The sequence below is a fragment of the Psammomys obesus genome, unplaced genomic scaffold, assembly GCF_907164565.1.
Source record: "Psammomys obesus unplaced genomic scaffold, mPsaObe1.curated_primary_1811, whole genome shotgun sequence".
NCBI lineage: Eukaryota > Metazoa > Chordata > Mammalia > Rodentia > Muridae > Psammomys > Psammomys obesus.
Genome location: NW_026592118.1, coordinates 25,803,072 through 25,824,551, shown reverse-complemented (window position 1 = coordinate 25,824,551; position 21,480 = coordinate 25,803,072). Strand labels below are relative to the sequence as shown.

Genomic DNA, 21,480 nt, shown 5'->3' with positions numbered 1-21,480 from the left:
TGTTAGAAATTTAAGTTAAACAAATGTTCCTTATCCTATTTGTATTTGCAAACCTGACTGAAAATTAAAATTTACATTTATTGCTGTAAACCATACAGCTGTCATGCTTTATGCAATTATTCCTCAAGAAACAATAAAACTGACTGGGGAAAACGGTAAAAAAAAAATATTTTGTTTTGTTTTGTTTTGTTTTGAAGACAGTAGTTTTCGATGGATCCCTGCCTGTCCTGGACTCCTGAACTCTCTTTCTAGACCAGGCTGGCCTCACACTGAACTCACTGCCTCTGCCTCCCTGAGGGCTAGGATTATAGGTGTGTGCCACCACACCTGGCTGTAAAAATTTTCTTGCCAGGCCACAGAGGAAGGAAGACCACAGGGGCAGCCAGCCTTGATGAGACCTGATAAGTTAGGGTCAGATAGAATGGGAGGAGGTCCTCCCCTATCAGGGGACTAGGAAAGGGCAGAGGGGGAGAAGAGGAAGGATGGGTGGGTGGGGCAGGGAGGAAAGGAGGGACGGAGCTGCAGAGGGGATACAAATCGAATAAATTGTAATAAATAAATATATAAATAAAGTTAAGTTAAAAAAAATTATCTTCGAAAAAAATTTCTTGCCTGAAGGTTTTAAAGAAAAAGGTCAGTAGCCAACTTTGCAGTGGCCCAACATCTAAGTCTTCACTGTGGCCCTATGGTTCCGTGGTTCCCGGCCTACCCAAGATGCCACAGGAGGGTGGAAAGCACTTCAGTATGGGGCTCCTATTGTTTTTGTTCAGGGGGGAGTTTGTTACCCGATTCACTTATAGAATCGCAAGCCCGTCTTCTCCAAAAATCTAAACATTATGCCCCATTTCTACGTTAACAGTCTCCTGGCAAATGCCCATATATTAAACGTTACTCTAAGCGCTAAACGCTAAAGCAAAACCTCACATTTTATCAGCCAAAAGGAGTATATGGACCTCAGCCTGGCTGAAGACGGCTGCTGTTCTCTCCCTTGACCACAGTGCTTAAAGATGGCAAAGAACATTACGGCTGAGAGAAGTTAGCCATTTTCCTACATCACCAATAGATAAACTACTAACTTCTTATCAGTGGGGCTTCCCACCATGGCACCTCAAAGGCAATCCAAATTTAAAGGTAAAAATAACATCCAAATTCTTGGTTTTAGGTCCTGGCACCTTTGGAACCTCATGGGTCTTTATGTGAATGTCTATGGATAATTTTATAAGACTGAAAAGGTTGTCTCATGTACACTGCATCTGTTGGTCCAACCATATCCCCTCTAATCATTAACACATATTGTCTAAAAGCAAAACCGTAAAGATACTTCAGTGTATAACTTCTTGGTCTAACGTGATCCTTTGTTGCTCCCTACTTATATTTTGAACTGTTACACTAAGCACCATTGTTATTCGTCAACAATATACAGAGTCTGAACCCAGAACTAAATAGGATATGATGTGTAATACCTACCAGGGTTTTATCAGTTTTCAAGACCACTCTCCAGTCTTTGGGTACCAACAGCAAGTAGAATTAACAAATTTTAAAATGTGAGATGTGAAATGTCTATCTCAGGACTATGTCAGTTTAGATAAAACTAGCAATTCTTATAAAAAGCTTGACTATCTCCATTGCTAAATGGAGACAGCGAGGTTATGCTAAATAGGTGTTGGATGGTCTCTATGGATTTTACTTAATAACAGCACAGGAGGCATAACAGCTCTGAGATTCTAAATGCAAATTCTCTATCTAGTTTAGGATTCCAAATAATACAAAAATACTTTCTTACATAAAAAAAAAAAAAACCTGGTCCACAAGTGCAAAGCATCCCCTTGAGAGCAACAAATGATGAACCTTGTAACCTATTCAAGTTATTACTTCAACAGTAACAAAATAAATTCCCTTGGACAGCATTAGGCAATAAGAGTATTTTAAACATGAAAGAAAGCCAATAAGCCAATGTAAACAAATATGGCAGTTCAACATACAAGAAATTTGTTTTTGATGAGAAAAACCTATTTCTCTATATACATTGCTATTAAAAATAGCAATTTAAATTACTATTTTAAAACCATAAAAGGTCAAGGTCATCATTACATAAAACAAAAAAAAAAAAAACCCACTTGAAACTGCATGTTTGAGTTCCAACAGTGATACAGAGGGTTAAACCTTTCAGTCATATGTTCAGATCACTGTCATCACGTACCTCTGTTCTCGATAGTTTCTGTTCATAGACAGAGAAAAGGAAAGAACAAAGCATTAGTTACCCACAGAAGCACATGAACAGAGCATTAAACACAAAGCCTGGCATTCCCTGAACCATCTTCCCTAGGGTAATTTAAACTGTAAAATTAAAATGAGGAACGTGTAGAAAATGTCATTTCATCTTAAGGCGAGGCGATACCAAAGGGTTAGTGACAATACTGTCAAACAACTGCCAGTTTTAATTTGCTTTTACTTATTTTAAATATTTACTTATTATCTTATGCATATTTGTGTTTTGCCTGTATGTACGTATCTATGCTACACGTGTGCTTAGTACTCATGGAGGCCAAAAGATATTACTTAATACCCCGGAACTGGAGGTACAGATGGTTGAGATGCACCATGTGGATTCTGGAACCAAACTTGGGTCTCCTTCAAGAGCAGCAAGCACTCATAACCACTACGCCATCTTCCCAGCCTAACCCCCCATTTTTAAAAGCATGAGTCACGTTGTAATCATTAAATGGTAACTATTCTCTCAATATCAGTTTTATGCTACTAAATACTTAATAATTATCTAGAGCCAATCTTACTGTTTTGGAAACTTAATTTATCTATCCTTACTTTATGTGCATGTGTGTTTTGCTTGCATGTTTGTCTGTGCACCCCATGTAATGCAGTGCTCACGGAAGCCAGAAGAGGGTGTCAGATCCTCTGTGGTTAAGAACTAAAAATGGGCCCTCTTGAAGAGCACCTAATGCTCTTAACCACTAACCCGTTTCTCTACCCTTGTCAAGTCTATTTTAAATATAGGATGGATATATATGGAGAGATGATAGATAGATGATAGATTGATTGATAGGTATAGATGAGAAAATGCTGATTTAAATGGCAACAGTCAATCCAATTATTTACACAAATTAACTACATTTCATAGAAATAAGCCTTAACTTACTCCTATTGAAATAACAGACATTGAGAGGGATGGGGCTAGAGCTGGGATACAAAGGGAATAAAATGTAATTAATGAGGGCTACGGCTCGGATACAAGTGAATGCCCTGTGATTAAAATAAAAAAAATGTAATTAATGTAAAAAAATAAACATTTAATTTAAAAAATTACAAACATTGTGCTTTAGCAACTATAGCTCTTTCTAAGTCCAAGTAGGAAAACATATATGTGTGCCAGAGTACTATATTCATCATGTATGGCCGATAAAAACACATTAAAATAAAGCTGGTCCTTCGTAGATATTAATAACTTCTCACTCAAGCTTTACACTGGATGTATTTGCTCACCATTTAATTCATGGTTTTGATTTGACCATGAGCTAAAATAAACATGTGACTTTCATAATAAACTCATCTTAAACAAAAATGTGATCAGAGAATGTGACAATGAACCAGCAAAAGTTTTTCAAAAGTCACGACTTTCTACCTTGATGTTACTAAATATTACTATTTTGAAGGCATATCAGAAAGTCAAGTGGCTGAGTCATCTGGACTTCCATCCTCCACAATCAAGCATACTGCTTCTACCCAGGCACCTTCACCTGCCAGAACATTCCATTAATACTGTAATGCTAACCACAGGCACGAAGGGTAAAAGGGACAATTTGGTCTTCTTTTCCATGCTATTAGCTATCAGCTATGGGCAACACAAGCCTGGCAACTTTCTATGAACTGGGTTTTATTTTTAAATCTCATTCCGGGACCCGAGCCACACAGTTCCAAGGGAGTATTCTTTGTTTCCTATCCTGGACACCAAAACTTGGAGAAAGTTGTTTTATTGAAAGACTCAACATGAAAACAGCCATAGCTGTTGTTAACTATAAGAACAGTCCATAGTCTGTTTTTAACTTCAAACAGAAGACAAAATAATTATTTCATAATTTTATTCCTCCACTAAAATTTCTATAGTCTCACTCTGTTTTTAAACTTTTTCTGAGCTAGGTGTGGTGCACACCTTTAATCCCAGCATGCAGGAGACAGAAGGTGGATCTCTGTGAGTTCAATGTCAGTCTGGCTATAAAGTTAGTTCAAAGCCAGCTAGGACAACAGAGTAAGACCCCATCTTAAAAAACACAAAGCAAAACAAAACAGAACAAATAAAAATATTCTGAATAATTTAAAAACTCTTAAACTTTGATCTTAGGTTCAAATTATGTCTAAGAAGAATACTACAATATGAACAGGATCCTTTTTCTTATCAACCTGCAAAATGTATCAATTTAGAAATGCTAAAAAGAAAAAATGTAACCCCTCTAAAGAAAACAGGGAAATTCTACAAACAAAGGTAATTTCATTAGCAATAGGTATGTTTCGGTTTCATGTTTGCTGAACAGCACATTTTTCTAGTATTATATAAATAAAATATCCACCTATATTGTAAGTGGTAGGAACTCACACATTCTAGAACACCTTTCATGTAACCAAGTAAAATCATTGAGCTATAACAAAACAGCAATGCTTGTGATGGGGATTAGTATGTGTCCTACGTCAGAGAAGTTGAGAAAACAATTTAACTCCAAGACAAAGCTCATTTGCTTGTGGCATGAAGAAAGGCTCTCCTTTCAGACATACAAGTTTATAAGTGCCTAAATCACACTAGCAAATGGAAGTGTACAAGATGTCCAAGCACACTGGGAATCTGTTACAATCGATCTAGGGCTAGCTACTGATCTCCTCAGGGCCAAACCTACTTCGGTGCTGTGAGTTCCTTCTCGGAGCTATCCCATGTACATAAGCCATGTACATAAGTTATTTTACTGTGCTGTCAGTGTTTTTGTTATATAGCCATCCATAAGGCTCCCTAAATTTTAATGATGGAAGCATATAAAAAGGAAAATAATTGCTCCCACTTTTCAGTAAAACACTTGCAGGATTTTCATTTTGCGAATGATTGCTGGTATGTACATGTAAAGGTGTCTCCTTCGATTCAGCCGGCTTCAGACCACAGTAGACAATCATACTGCTTACTGTGAGGCGGCCCCTGCTGCGAATGTTTGACATATAATAATCCACAGAACAAAGATGAGTTTATAAAAAGAATAGAGTAAATTTGAAACTTAAAATCAGTGTAAATGTTTAAAGATTTATTTATGTTTGTGTGTGCATGCCTCTCTCTCTCTCTCTCTCTCTCTGTGTGTGTGTGTGTGTGTGTGTGTGTAGGAGCCTACAGAAGCCATAAGAGGTTGTCAAATCCTCTAAAGCTGGAGATACAAGTGGTTTTGAGTCACCTGATGTGGGTGTTGGGAACTGAACTCCGTAACAGCAGTATGCGTTATTAATTTCTGAGCCATCTCTCTGGCCCCAAATCTCAACTGTTTTAGTTCCCAATTTAGTGATCTTCATTTACTCCACAAGGGACTCTGCTATGAAATGAGGTTAACATCTAGAGTGTAGGTCTTCCAGATGGAAAACCCCATTTGGGCACTGACTAGGATGTTACCAGAGACAGCAAAATATAATTTTAAGTTGAAATATTGAAGAGAAATATTGATCTGAACGTTCCCAAAAACTCGTGCGTTGAATGCATGTTCCCCACGCAGCACTGCTTAATTTAAGATAATCAGATTACAGGAATTCTGACTTCATCAGTGGAATGATCCATTTCTGGATTATACCTCAATAGTTTTTTGGGCAGAGGGTTTACTATAGTGGTGAGCGCTTTCTTTGGTGGGCATCTTTCTTCTACCATGGTCTTCTGTCTAGGCAGAGGCTCACAGCAATGGGGCCAGTGACAGTGGGAGCCTCTCAAATGTAAGCCACGGTGAAGCCCTCCTTTTTTGACCTGCTTCCTCAGGTAATTCCTCAGCAATGGAAACCTAACCTAAGAATTAAAGGTTTACGCTACATCTAAGTCATAACGTTAAATAGTTACTAGACGACTAAAGAAAAAATTTGTATTGTAAGTCTTCAAAAGAGAACTCTGAAATATTAAATATATAAGTGTTCGAGAGCATTTAGTTAGCAAAAGTCTAAGGCCACTGAATATTCAAAAGTAGTATAACTTACAACTTTTAAAAATTAAAAAAATTCTATGCTGAGATGTGAAGCTTAAGAAGGAATTAGGTGTGTGAATTTTGCAGATGAAGCTGAATTTTAAATGTTGAATCTCCCAAGAGCCTGCTCCTCACAGGAAGAAACTCATTTATACTAAGGGCTATTAGGAAAAAGGGGCTCTGCCATTAATGTGATGCGTAGATGCAGTCAGCACTCACTCACAGCTGAGTCGCTTCAACGATCTTACAACATTCAGGACTTTCAGTATAGAAAAAGAGTTGTTTGAAAATCTAAAATGTGATAATTTATCATTACTTCTAGTCATACCCGGGGTGGGTAATCACCGATTGTTGACCAGACTGACTTCCAACGCAAATATAAAGGTAAAAATATACAATCTTCCAGTCAAAATATTTTTCCAATCAATATATTTCATAATTATACTTTAAACATTTCTAAATTCTCTTTCTCTCTTTCTGTGTGTGTGTGTGTGTGTGTGTCTGCATGTTAGAATGCAGGGACCCAAGGAGGCTAGAAGATGGTGTCAGAGCCTCTGGAACTGGAAGTTCAAGGCTTATGAGCCACCCACACTGGTACTGGAAATTAAAACTGGGTTCTCTACAAGAGCAGTTGGCATTTTTACTGAATGAGCCACCTTTCTAGCACTTACTCAAAAATATTTTAAGGTAAATTTTTATAGTAATAGTACTGAAACATTTGACTTACTTATAACCCCAGGCAGTTATTCCTAATATGAGGGCCAGCACTAAAATGGTGCCAGCAATTATTCCTATTATGATATTAGTGCCAGCAACACCTAGAAGGGAAAATAAGAAGGAAAATCAGTGATATGAAATTCTTTCAGGATTTTGTTCTCCAGATCTGTAATCATCATGCTACCACTATTACCTGTTACGTAAAAAGGCTCTGGCCTTTTCACGCCAAGACTTAGCATGTCTGCCAACCCTTCCTGCTCTTCCAGGGATTTAAACAGGGGTCAATAAACTTGTGTAACTACTTCTAAGTAATGTCTTTTGAAAAGCCTCTGAAATCTGCTCTACCAGAAACAGCCCCACACCCCATAAGACACTGCCCACCTGCCCCTAACACTCCTTAGAGTTCTCCCAGCTGCCCCCAATAAGCACCCTGTCCCCTTGGGCCCACAAATACTGGCAGAAGACTCCTGCTCTACCAGAAGCCATGCCAGTCCTAGAACTCCAGAGGCCACATGGGTAACTGGGAACCCAGAGACTACCTTGGTACCCAGAACCCCAGAATCATACTGTTCTATCAGAGGCCACTCTAGTACCTGGAACCCCAGAGGACATGTGAGTTCCCAGAACCCCAGAACCCCAGAGGCAATGCCAGCACAAAACCCCAGAAGTCATGCAGATTGCCAAAACCCTGCAGAGACACCCACCCTATAGGACCCAAGGATTCACTGCTCACCAGACCCACATGCCACCGATGCCAGAAGACCAAAGCCCAGCTATCCTACCACAGCAAGCTTTGGATATTCCAACTCAGCTGAACAACAAGAAAATGATCTTATAACCAATTTTATGAAGATAGAGGTCCTTAAAGAGGAAATGAATAAATATCTTAAAGAAACCCAGGAAAAATACACACACACACACACACACACACACACACACACACCAAAAAAATAAATAAATAAAATGGAGGAAATGAATAAATAAATCCCTTAAAGAAAGCCAAGAAAAAAACAACAAATCAAGTGAAGGAAATGAATAAAACTGTTAAAAACTTGAAAATGGAAATAGAAGCAATAAAGAAAACACAAACTGAGGGAATCCTGGAAATGGAAAAAGTAAGTAAGTGAACTAGAGATACAAGCATCACCAACAGAATACAAGAGGCAGAAGAAAGAACCTCAGGTGTACAAGATACTAGAAATTGCTATATCAATCAAAGAAAATGTTAACACTTAACAATTCCTGACACAAAATATCCAAGAAATCCAGTACACTATTAAAAGACCAAACCTAAGAATAATAGGAATAGAAGAAGAAGAATTCCAGTTGAACCCAGAAAATATTTTTTTTAAATCAAAGACAAATTTTAACCTAAAGAAGGAGATGTCTGAAAAGATACAAAAAACATACAGAACATAAAATAGATTGGACCAGAAAAGAAAGTCCTTCACCACATAATAATCAAAATACTAAACATACAGAACAACAACAAAAAAGAATATTAAAAGCCACAAGAAGGAAAAAGGCCAATTAACATATAAAGGAAGACTTATTAGAATTACACCTGACTTCCCAATTAAGATTCTAAAAGCCTTGACAAATGTCTTGCAGACCCTAAGAGACAGATGGCAGCCCAGATTACTATACCAGCAAAACTTTCAATCACTATAAATGGAGAAAACAAGATATTCCATGACAAAGTCAAATTTAAACAATACCCAGCCCTACAGAAGATACTAGGAGAAAAACTCCAACCCAAGAAGGCTAACTATACTCAAAAAAAGAGAGAAAATAATTAATCTTACACCAACACAAACAAAAGACAGAAAGTGTGAGCAAACACACAAACACAGAGAAAGAGAGAGACACACACACCACCAACAACAATAACAAAATAACAGGCAGTAACAATTAATTATATCATTAATATCTCTTAACACCATTTGACACAATTCTCCAATAAAAAGATAGAGACTAAGAGAATGGATGCCAAAACAAGATCCATCCTTCTGCTGCATACAAGAAGCATACCCCAACCTAAAAGATAGACATTATCTCAGAGCAAAGGGTTGGAAAAAGATTTTTCCAAACAAATGGACCCAAGAAGTAAGCTGGGGTAGTCATTCTAATATCTAACAAAATAGGCTTCCAATCAAAATTAATCAAAAGACACAGGGAAGGACACTTTCTACTCACCAAAGGAAAATTCCACCAGGATGATGCCTCAGTTCTGAACATCTATGCCCCAAATGCAAGGGTACCCACAGTTGTAACAGAAACATTATTAAAGCTTAAATCACATATTGAACTCAAAACATTAATAGTGGGAGACTTCAACATCCTTCTTTCACCAATAGACAAGTCATGCAGACAGACACCAAGCAAAGAATTAATGAAGCTAACAGATGTTATGAATCAAATGTACCTAACAGATATCTATGGAATATTATACTCAAACACAAAAGAATATACCCTCTACTTAGAACCTCATGGAAGTTTCTCCAAAATTGGCCATACACGCGGTTACAAAGCAAGGCTCAACAGATCCAAGAAAATTGAAATAATGCTCTCCAAAACTGGCCACATACTCGGTTACAAAGCAAGGCTCAACAGACCCAAGAAAATTGAAATAATGTCCTGTATCCTATCAGACCACTACTGCTTAAAGCTGGATTTCACACACACACACACACACACACACACACACACACACACACACACTCACACTCACACACACACACACACACACATACATACAGACACACACACACACACAAACAACCAGAAAACCTACAAAGTCATGGAAACTGAACAGTTCTCTACTGAGTCAAGGTAGAAATAAAGAAAATAAATAAATAAAGACTTCCTAGAATTAAAGGAAAATGAATGTATAACATAGCCAAGTTTATAGGACACAGTGAAAGCTGTGCTAAGAGGAATGTTCATAGCATTACAGTTCATAGAACTATAAAGAAAGAAATTGGAGAGATCTCATACTAGCAACTTAACAGCACAGCTGAAAGCTCTAGACCAAGGACAGGCAAACACACCCAAGAGGAGGAGATGATAGGAAATAATCAAACTGAGGGATGAAATCAGTATTAGAAACAAAGAGAACAATAAAGAGAATCAATGAAACAAAGAGTTGGTTCTTTAAGAAAATTAAAAAATTGACAAACAAACCCTTATCCAAAACTAACTAAAAAAAAAAAAGACAAAATATACAAATATAGAAAATCAGAAACAATAAAGGCGACATAACAACAGATACTGAGGAAATAAAAAAAATCGTTAGATCTTACTTCAAAAATCTGTACTCCACAAAATTGGAAAATCTAAAGGAAATTAATAGTTTTCTTGATAGATAACACGAAAGTTAAATCAAAATCATATAAGCAATGTAAATAGATCTATAAGCTTTAAGAAACAGAAGCAGTCATTACAAGTCTCCTAACCCCATTCCCCTCCCCAAAAAGCCCAGGGCCAGATGGCTTTAGCACAAAATTTTACCAGATTTTCAAAGAAGAGCTAATACCAATACCCCTCAAACTATTCACAAATTAGAAACAGAAAAAATATTGCCAAATTCATTTTATGAAGCCATGGTCACCTGATACCCAAACCACACAAAAACTCAAGAAAGAGAATTTCAGACCAATTTCACTCATGAACACAGATGCAAAAATACTCAATAAAATTCTCATAAACAGAATCCAAAAAGACATCAAAAAGATCTTCTATCATGATCAAGTAGGCTTCATCCCAGAGATGCAGGGATTAGTTAAACATATGAAAATCTTTCAATATAATCTACCATATAAACAAACTGAAAGAAAAAAAATGACCGTCTTTTTAAATGCTAAAAAGCCTTTGACAAAATCCAACACCCCTTCATGTTGAAAGTTTTGGAGAAATTAGGGATACAAAATAAAAGCAATTTACAGCAAGCCTACAGCTAACCTAATTAAATGAACAGAAAATCAAAGCAATTCCACTAAAATCTGGAACAAGACAAGGTTGTCCACTCTCTCTTTATTTATTCAAAAATGTACTTGAAGTTCTAGCTAGAGCAATAAAATAACTAAAGGAGATCAAGGGGGTCAATCTGGGGAGAAAGAAATCAAAATATCATTATTTGCAGATGATATTAAAATAAATAAGTGACTCTGCAAATTCAACCAGGGAATTCCTACAGCTGATAAACACCTTCAGCAAAATGACTAAGTACAAAATTAAAGAAAATCAGTAGCCTTCCTTTATACAAACGATAAAAGGGCTGAGAAAAAAAGTCAAGGAAACATAACCCTTCACAATTGTCCCATATAGTATAAAATACCTTTGTGTAACCCTAACCAACCAAGTGAAAGACCTGTATGACAAGAACTTCAAGTCTTCAAAGAAAAAAGAAGATATAAATAGATGGAAAGATCTATTAAAATAGTAAAAATGGCCATCTTATCAAAATCAATGTACAGATTCAATGCAATCTCTATCAGAAGTTCAACACAATTCATTATGGACTTTGAAAGGACAATACTCAACTTCATATGGAAAAACAAAAACCCCAGCATAGCTAAAACAATCACATACAATTAAAAAAATCTTCCAGACTTATCACTATCCCTGATTTTAAGCTCTACTACAGAGCAATAGTAATAAAATCCTAAAACAAGCAGGTTAACTAATAGAATGGAATCAAAGATCCAGATGTAATCCATATACCTATGAACACTTGACTTCTGATAAAGAAGCCAGAATCATGCAATGGGAAAAATGAAACCATCATCAACAAATGGTGCTGGTCTAATTGGATGTTAGCATGTAGCAGAATGCAAATAGATCCACATCTATCACTCTGCACAAAACTCAAGTCCAAGTGCATCAAAGACCTCAACTTAAAAACAGATTAACTGAACCTGGTAGAAAAGGAAGTAGGGATAGCCTCGAATGCACTGGCACAGGAGACAACTTCCTGAACAGAATTCCAATAGAGCAGGAACTAAGACTGACAATTAAGAGATGGGACCTCATGAAACTAAAAAGATTAAGAGAAAGGACAGTGTCAATAGTACAAAACAGCAGCCTCAATGGAAAACAACTCCACATCTGACCGAGGGTTAATTTCCAAAATACATAAAGAACTCAAGAAACAACATCAATGAACCAAACAATATAACTGAAAAAAAAAAATGGGAATTCTCTAAACAGGAAATTCTCAACAGAGGAATCTCAAATGGCCAAGAAGCACTTAAAGAAATGTTCGACATCCTTAGCCATCTGGGAAATGCAAATCAAAACGACTCTGAGTTCCAGCTTACATCTGTAAGAATGGCTAAAATCAATAACACAAGTGACAGCTAATGTTGGTGAGGATGTGGAGTGAGGGGAACACTCCTCCATATTGCTGGTGGAGTGAAAACTTAGACATCCACAATGGTAATTAAGATGATGGTACCTCAGAAAACTAGGAATTAACCTACCTTAAGACCTACCTATACCACCCTCGGGTATATTCCCAAAGAGGAGGGAGGGGAAACCCTGTCAGGATATAATATATGAGAGAATAAACACATTTCAAACAACAGAAAAGAAAAGCTACTGAGATCCGGGTGCTACACATACTATACTCTGCTTTCACATTGACTTTGGGAGCAAGTGCCACATTGCCATTTCCCATTTCCCATTATTTCTGTCTAAGGACATCAATTATTTAACCATTCTGGGCAAATTTAATTATTACGAGGCCAAGTCGGTAAGCTAAATTATACTCATTACAATGTAATGAAAATGGTTTCAGGAGGTAAACCCCACTCACTATACTATGTAGATGCCATTTACTTTTGAGTTTTGATAAAAAAAAAAAAAAAAAAAACTCAAACACAAATGTCCATAGAGACAATCTCTCGTCTGTTGTATATAAATGTGACGTAACACCAAGTTCGATACCTACCATTGCCAGACAGGGTGATGCCGGTCTCTGCATCATCATTGTGAGGAAAGTGAGTGCTACAGTCAGCACCCGTCCAGTGCCTGTTGCACACGCACTTGAGCTCATTGCTGCAAACCTAAAATCCAAAGGAGGGCCAGCAGAAACGTCAGTTCTCTGCCTCAGGGGAGCAAATGCACACTTACAATTGTGATGGGAGGCAGAGCTGGGATCCACACCTAGCAAGCCTATATGCCCACATGATGTATAGCGCACAAAGAACACTTCAATCTTGATTTTAACTCTTTGCCACATATAAAACTGAGTTACTGTAGTTTAAAACTAGATGGGGGACTGGCAAGATAGCTCAGTGGCGATAACACCTGTCATGGAATCCTCATAACCTTAGTTCATCCCACGAATCCATGTGTCAGAAGGGTTAACATCCTCCAAGATGTTATCCAACCTCCACAGATATCATGGCATGTATGCGCATACACAGGTACATACACACACGCTCACACACACCATATACACATATAATAGAACATTTTTTATTATATAGGATAAACCTCTATATTACATGACTATTTTAAATAATTTTAGGCTATATATAATCTTATAGTATTTTACCCTCATCAATCTATTAAATAAGCACTGATAGATAAAACTACAGTTTGTTTTAGCATGTATTTTTAAAATTCATCAGCAGGATGATTAAGAAATGATTTCATTTTTCATTTCTTTGGCCACACAAAAACTATTTTCCCTAAGCCTGTCTAGTGACTGCAGGAAGGAGATAAAACAATCCCTCTTACATTACAGGATCAGGGCTACCCAAGCATGTGTATTCTCTTTCTTATGTGCCATAAGATCTCCTATTCTTGGGCAAATAGTGACAACTGGTTACTTTCTAAAGTAAATTCCTGGCATAACTCTCAAGGACATTTGTTATCCGTAATATGAATGACCAGGATTAGCAATACTCGCGCTTCGGATAAACCTCATTGCCTACGATACTGCCACTGCGCGAAGCTGAATGACCAGGATCGACAGCTTCAAATTCCAAAACAAGGTCCTTTGCCTCACATGGATAATTCAACTAATTCAACCAAAGATTCTTTAGTACCGGTAAAAAGAAAAATCACAGAACATGCTAACAACAGCAACCACAAATTGAAACAACTGCTAGGAAGGAATTCCTAATGAAAATGAGAAAACTGGATGCATTCTTGGAGGGTTCATTCATGGGAGACGAGCGTTTGACCCATAACTGAAGTATGACCTTATGCTACTCAATACACAAATCTGAAAGGATTAAATTAAATTAAACGCCTAAAATATTCTGCTCATCCAGAACTGCGCCTTCCCTGATGACTTTGTTCCCAAGCTGTAGCTTCAACTGTCATTTCTGGTGTGGCTACAACAGTCATTTACAGTCATTGCTGATTCATCTGTACCCAGATGACCTAACTGGTTAATTACTATATTTACCTATCTATTTAAATAAATAAAGAGTGGCTCACTCTTCCTTCTTCACTCCCTACTTAAAAACAAAATCCATTGTGGTTAGCTAAGATCCATCTCCTAAATCACAAGCAGAAAACCTGTCATTATACTGAATGGCATCCTATTAGCATATGAAAGGAAGAAAGAAGAACTTGATTAGGAAAATTACTAGTTTTCTTATTCTTATACTTTCTCTAGTATACAACAAAAATATCCAAGTAGCTTTGATCAAGTTACTGTTCACATGCCAACCAGAAACACGAGCAATCACATTTTCCATAATTAAGGCAACGTTATAGGATTATATCTACTTCTATAACGTAGGAGAAACGGATGACTCTCAGGCTGGAGTTCTGACACTTACTCCATTTCCAGAACAAACAGTGCCTGCTTTACTGCTTGAGCAAGTGCTGAAGTTGAAGGAAGCCACAGGAAGACACCTGTGTTCCAAGCACATCATCTCTGGGCCACAGGGCGTCCCATCTTCCACATAGCCAAGGTCCACGTCTTCTTCAAGCTTAACATGCCCCCCACTAGAAACACATTGGAAGCAAAAAGAAAATGGGATTCCATTAATTCATGCTCATGGTTAGCAGGCAATATCCCTTCTCTGGTCTCCTGTTTGTTATTTAATAAAGACCAATAGTCAAAGGGTGCTTAAATTGTGTGTGTGTGTGTTTAGATAGGATTTCAAGTAGCTCAGGTGGGCATCAAATTATTTTTAAGTAATTAATTTTATTTTATGTGCATTGGTGTAAGGGTGTCAGACTACCTGGAACTAGAGTTACATATAGTTGTGAGCTGCCATGTGAGTGCTGGGATTTGAACCCAGGTCCTTTGGAAGAGCAGATAGCACTTTTAACCACTGAGCCATCTCTCCAGCCCCAGCATCAAGTTCTTAATTTAAATAAAACTGGCCTGAACTTTTGCTTTTCCAGCCTCCATCTCCCAAATGCCAGTATTACAGGCTCACAATACCATACCCAGAAGTATCTTGTAAGTGTAAGACGCAAAAGAAACTTTTGATCTAATTCCTTTCAGAGATAATTACATTATTTAAAATTTAAACAAAGTTATTACAGTAAGGGCCAGGGTAGAACTAGCCGTATTATTTTTCCTTGGGTGCCATGTGCAAGTCTAATGGGTTTACTATGCAGACGTCTAGATTTTAAATGTATTTCAAACAAGGATCTGAATTGGATTTAATTTATACTGCTCCAAATGCTGTAGATATACAAATTCTCTTTGGTGATAACTACATCATTGTATTTACTGCTCAGTACAGCATGCTCACACGGTTTCTTTTAGAATTGAAAAAAAAAAAAAATAGCACCAAGAGTTGAAAGTGAATACCCATAACTAACATTTTCACGATGCCTTGCCAATGATAGTACAAACATTTCAGTATTAATTTTAATCAAAATTATTTGTGCACATGGAGCCCAATACATGAACTGGTATGTTGTATCCATGTTTGTATTTGTGTGTTCACATACACGCGTGTCTGTGTTTGCAGGTGGGTGAGTATGTATAGGTGAAGGCCAGAGGTCAACCCTGAGTGTATTTCTCCATTGTTCTTGACCTTCTTTTTGGAGTCAGGGTGTCCACACGGAAAGTAGAACTCAGTGATCCACTGGATCGGTTGGCCGAAAGCCTCAAGGACCCTTCTGCCAGTACCTAGTATATTTTACAGTGGGTCCCGTGGGCACTGGGGATTGAACTCAGGTCTTCATGTTTAAATACTGAGCCTTTTACCAGAGTCATTTTTAGCATTAGATAAGTCGGTTTCTTAAAATAAAGCAGTTATCCCTGCCTCAAAGCCTTCCTAGAAGAAAACCACTTTTTCTTTTTCTTTCTTTCTCTCTCTCTCTTTCTTTCTTTGAGATAGGGTTTCTCTGTTGTAGCCTTGGCTGTCCTATACTTGCTTTGTAGACCAGGCTGGCCTCGAACTCACAGAGATCTACTTGCCTCTGCCTCTCTAAGTGCTGGGATTACAGGCATGCACCACCACACCCAGCTGAGAAGCACTTTCTATACTCTTAATTTTTGCTATTTTTGTGCCTCAAAAAAGTTTATATTATACTTCTATACTTTTTTTTCAACTGTAGGTATTATCAATTTCTTTATATACAATAAGAGATTTTATCTCTCTTTACCGTGGTAGTTCTATATACAATTTCTCCTTCCCTTATCCTTTCATCATAAACTTTACTTAACCAATAAAAATATGTTTATTATTATAACTATGCAAATGCTATTTAGTTGAAGAAAACAATACTGTTATGTTTAAACTCTTTCAATTTCTGAATTACCTTCGTCTTACCTTAGATGACTCTTGTTTGCCGGCTGTTTATCTGTCCACTCTCCGACAAATTTACCATCTTTAATACAAGATTAATCCAAACACTCTGGCTATTAACTCCCACTGGAAACTGAGCATCAGCTCAATTCCTGATTACATCTTCCCTAGAGTCCCCACCAGCCCCTTCCTCTCTGTCTGGTTTTGCCCTGTTCCTGGCACAGAGCTGTCAATCCTGATTTCCTCTCAGAATCAGCTTCATGATGACACTATCTCTCAGTGGAAGACTTCTTTCTCTAGCCCTTGCCTTTCTTTTCCTTTGTTGACTCTTTTTCACCTTTATGGGATATAGTTGTTTCAGTAACTTTTTCAAGACAGTGTAGGAGAACACATTCTGAAGGAATTTGCATGCTGAAAAGTCATCGTCTTGTCTCAAGTATATCTGACATTTTTTAAATGACAGGATCTTGTTGTGTAGTCCAGGCTTACCTTAGACTCCTCTTCCTCATACTTGGGCCCCTGAGTGCTGGGATTAGAGGCGTGCGCTAGCAGCCATGGTTTGCGTCACTGTAATTTATAAGTAATTTCCCAGTGTCTTCTGATTCCCCAGACTCCTCATGATAAACCTGAGCCTCCTCTGTGGAAACTTGATGACTCTCTTCTCTGTCCCATAGTGCTTCCAGGAGGTTTGCAGCTGTCTCTGATGTCACTCCCTGACAATTTCCTCCTTACTATTTCTCTGTTCTTCTTTATTTCTATTCGAATTGGGGAGTTCTCCCTCATTGTTGTTTTCTTCCTTTGTATTGCCCTACTTCCAAGGAGACGATTTCAACCATTAAGCTTCACTTCTGCTGCTGTATTTTAACATAACAGAATCTTTTTCATCCGTGGTCTGTTTGATTAAAGTGGAACATTATTTTTTAACTTCATGATAAAAAGCCTCTTGGGGTTTTCTGTTCTCTCTGGTTTTTCATGTTAGAGACTTTCTCTGCTTGCCCGTCAGCAATGACCAGACAGATGACTGGAATTTCCAGGGTATTCTCCGTGCGCATTCCCTGAGGCTGAAGCACTTCCATGTGACCGTGATGCCAACCCTACAATTAAGAATGCTCCCTTCTATTCTCTGTGGAGACAAAGCCTGAGTCTCCAACAGAAGGGTGGTCCAGTCCCTTTGTGGCTAAGTCACCAAAGAAATCTGAGCATCAAGCTCCTTTTCTTTTTCAAACTTCCAGATAAATAAACTTTATTTAAAAACTTTCTGTGAAATTCATCTAATTCCCCCATTGAACAGCAGATTATGCTGCCAATTTCTGGTTCTTCTTACACATTACAAGACATCTTGGGTTGGGTTTCAGCTTTCCCTCTTACTGATCTACAAATCCAACTTTCTCAAAAGGCTCTCCTAGGCATGAGTCGTACTGTCATTTGCCCATATTCCAGATGGGGATTGTTACTGCCTCTACTTCGCTTCTGAGATCTCCTGCAGATATATAACGTCCAAAGAAAATTTAATTCTGTGCAACTTCAGAAAGAAACAAGATGAAATGCAGACCTGTGATGGCTGCCTCTATCCCAGAGTCCTCATTGTCTTAATAAGAAGGAACTGTAAGGCAAACGTTGCAGGACTCTCTTGAGCAATGAAACATAATTCCAGCAACCACGTAACAGTCCACACTCATCACTCGTAACTACTTTTCATTTCTTTTCTGTCAGGATTTATTCAATCACCTTTATGAACTAGATTCAAAATGCACATCCTCTGGAAATAGGAGTAGGTCTAAGCTGTATTCCTGGGAAGTAAAGTGACTAAGTGAGATCACAGAGTGGTTACACAATTACCTGCAGTTTAATGTCCTTCCTTGCTGCATAACTAATGTAGATGTGATTTCACCGTCAAGCTCTCCAAGCCTTGGGATATTGCCAATATTTGTACATAAAAGGTAACCACAAAGCACATCCCTGTGTTAAAAGAAAGACGGTTATTGACTTTATCTCTTCCCAAAGGACAAAATGAAACTTGTACTTTTGGGGGTCTCCTCTCTTGTTGGTATTTATCCATCAGCTACATTACCTACGTGTATGCTAAGCAAAATAAAATAAGCTCATGTCAGTTTGACTCCTGCTCTCAGAACTGACTTCTCTAAAACTGCAACCAGTGGTCTAAAATCCCAATAACTCCCTTGCTTGTCTTTCAAATATTTGTTCAAGAAACATTATCCATCAAATACACATTTTTAGCAGAATGATTTGCATACAGCCTACTGCTGAATATAGTTAACGTGCTTACTGTTGGGTACATAAATGAACTTTGATTGAATGTTCTTCTGTAGTACAGCTTCTTCTGCATCCTGTCTCCCAAAACCATAGAGGACGTGTTCTAATGCTCACAGAGATTCCTAACCACTCAGCCTCACTACCCTTCTAAACACATCATGTATGTTTAGAAACTAACAGGTAATGTTGCTGGGATTAAAATATTGCTTTATATATTCTTTTAACAAATGTTTTGGTTGTTAATAGCGTTAAATAGTTGGCACATATTTAAGTAAAAATCATATAAACACTAAACCGGGTGGTGGTGGCACACACCTTTAATCCCAGCACTCAGGAGGCAGAGGCAGGTGGATCTCTGCAAGTTTGAGGTCAGCCTAGTCTACAGAGCAAATTACAGGACAGCCAGATCTATACAAAGAAAAACCCTGTCTCAAAAAAAAAAAGAAGAAAAAGAAAAAAAAAAACAACAAAAAGTTAATTAATTAACACAGCACAAAATCGCATATGACAATATCAGAGTTTATATACTGGATAACAGAAAAAAATGGGGACCTTGATTTATCACTAAGTATAAAAGATTATACTTTAAAAGTACTTTGAAGATAAAAATGTATGCAAATATAAAATTACATTCCAAATATTCCTTTGTCTTACAAACAAAATAAATAAATATTCAAGTCTTCTTTAGTTTTATTTATGCACACCAATGTTTGTCATTTAGAAACTAAGACACAGCCGGACATGACGTTTATCTTCTTAAGAATTCCACTGTGTAAGAAGACACGGCATGTACATATGCCTACACAAAACAAATTGTTGAGTACGAGGCCTGTGCCTGTGAGAGTCCAGAGGGGAGCTAGGAAAGCCAGTCAGGAAATAATTTAGAGAGAAAGTGTTTTCAAAATGGGCCTTTAAAAAAAAAATGAATGAATTTTTCACTAGATGTAAAGACTGTGTCTATGAACCAACGGCTCAAAAAAAAAAAAAAAACACAAAACATGAACACAGCACAGCGCAAGGTGCAGTAGATATTAAGAATAGTAAGGTTTGCTAGACTCTGTAGGAACAAAGAAGAATACACACACAAAAAGGTGGTTTGGCACAAATCATAAAAGAGGTGGGTTTTGTTGTTGTTTGTGTGTGTGTGTGTGTGTGTGTGTGTTTGGGATAGGGTCTCCCTCTGCTTTCCAAGGGCTGTGAGTAGGAATGCACTACTGTGCTCTCAGCCTGAGGTTCCATTTTGTTTGTTAATTAAGACCACAGGCTTTCAGCTGAAAAATTAAGGGAGCACTCTGTGATACCAGAATATGGATACTAATTCTTTTTCTAGTCCTAGTGACGTGATCTGAGTCCTAGACACTGATTTCACCTTGGTTTCTTCATCTGTAAAACGAGAGGACGGGCATGATGCTCAAGTGGCAGGCTCAACAAGGTGAGAAGAGGTGCTCAGCACACAGAGAACAGTCGCTATATGACAAGTACTACCAATTAGCTGTGTGGAATTAATGAAATCTGAGCAAAGAACTGACATAGTCAAGAGGATTTAGGAGATTATCCTGGTAATAAAGTACTTGAGAATTACAATAGCGAAAGCTCAAGGGATTTTTGTAGTACTTAGAGCTACAGGGCTTAGCTGTGCTAATGACAACAATAATGGAAATAAAGGGATAAATTCACAATAAATGGTAAGAAGCAAAGGGGAAAAACAACCATGATTCATGTCTGGACAACATGCAGGAGTCAATTATTCCTATCTACATGGGACAGTGAAACAATGAGATGTTTAGCAAACATAAGCTAATTCACTCAGCGGCATTGGTTAGGGTCGCTGCAATCTGCCTCAGTCATAAGATGCTGGGAAGTACTGTCTGGGTGAGACAGTGTAGTGACTGCAAGGATAATAGACTGGAAGAAAGAGCTCTAGGTACATATCAAGAACTGGGGTCCTTTGTGACGCCGGAGCTCTGAGGAAAGATGAGGAGAACAGACAAGATAGAATCCTTTAAACGGGGACGTGCCACGTAGAATTTATGCCTGTAAAACTGAATGAGAAAAGAACTTCGGGCTAACAGGAGTACTCACCGTTTGTTGCACTGTATCCACGTGTCTTTGTCTTTCCCGCAGTTACCCTTCTCGGTCCCCTCGATATTCAGTTTCTCGTAGCAATACCTGTCGGATGCTGTCACCTCTGAAGCAGAACGGAATTTTCCATCAGTGATGGAGGTAAACACGGGCAAGGGGAGCTGCAGCTTAAGGGCCCTTGTGACAAGAACAGAACTAGCACCATCGCTTAGAAATGGTGCACCATACCACAGACATGGCTTGGGTGCATTTTCCAGGGAACCTTATTCGAAACAGGAAAAAATGTATATGCAGATCTTCCGGGGAGGGGTGTTAGATTACATACTGTGAGGCACTCCCCAGGCCCTGCCACTGTGTTGGGGATGACACCAACCTTGAATACATATTTTAATCTCAGTACCTAATATGTAAGTTCTCAATCAGAAACGTTCTTAATAAAAAGGACATTATTCAAATAGCTATGAAGTATG

At 38.0% G+C, this 21,480-nt stretch overlaps 1 protein-coding gene across 11 annotated transcripts in view; it reads right to left on the bottom strand.

The window, feature by feature from the left end:
- Adam22 (ADAM metallopeptidase domain 22) overlaps positions 1–21,480 on the bottom strand; it is a 226,571-nt gene that overhangs the window by 27,195 nt on the left and 177,896 nt on the right. For 9 of the 11 annotated variants that reach the window (XM_055612609.1, XM_055612619.1, XM_055612620.1 and 6 more), the window contains exons 21-26: positions 21,011–21,116; positions 18,494–18,613; positions 14,720–14,888; positions 12,871–12,985; positions 6,931–7,021; positions 2,201–2,218 (exon numbers count right to left, since the gene is read on the bottom strand). In XM_055612609.1, the coding sequence (XP_055468584.1) occupies positions 2,201–2,218; positions 6,931–7,021; positions 12,871–12,985; positions 14,720–14,888; positions 18,494–18,613; positions 21,011–21,116 (619 nt within the window). The remainder of the gene's footprint in view (positions 1–2,200; positions 2,219–6,930; positions 7,022–12,870; positions 12,986–14,719; positions 14,889–18,493; positions 18,614–21,010; positions 21,117–21,480) is intronic. The other 2 variants (XM_055612615.1, XM_055612618.1) reach the window with 1 other exon arrangement.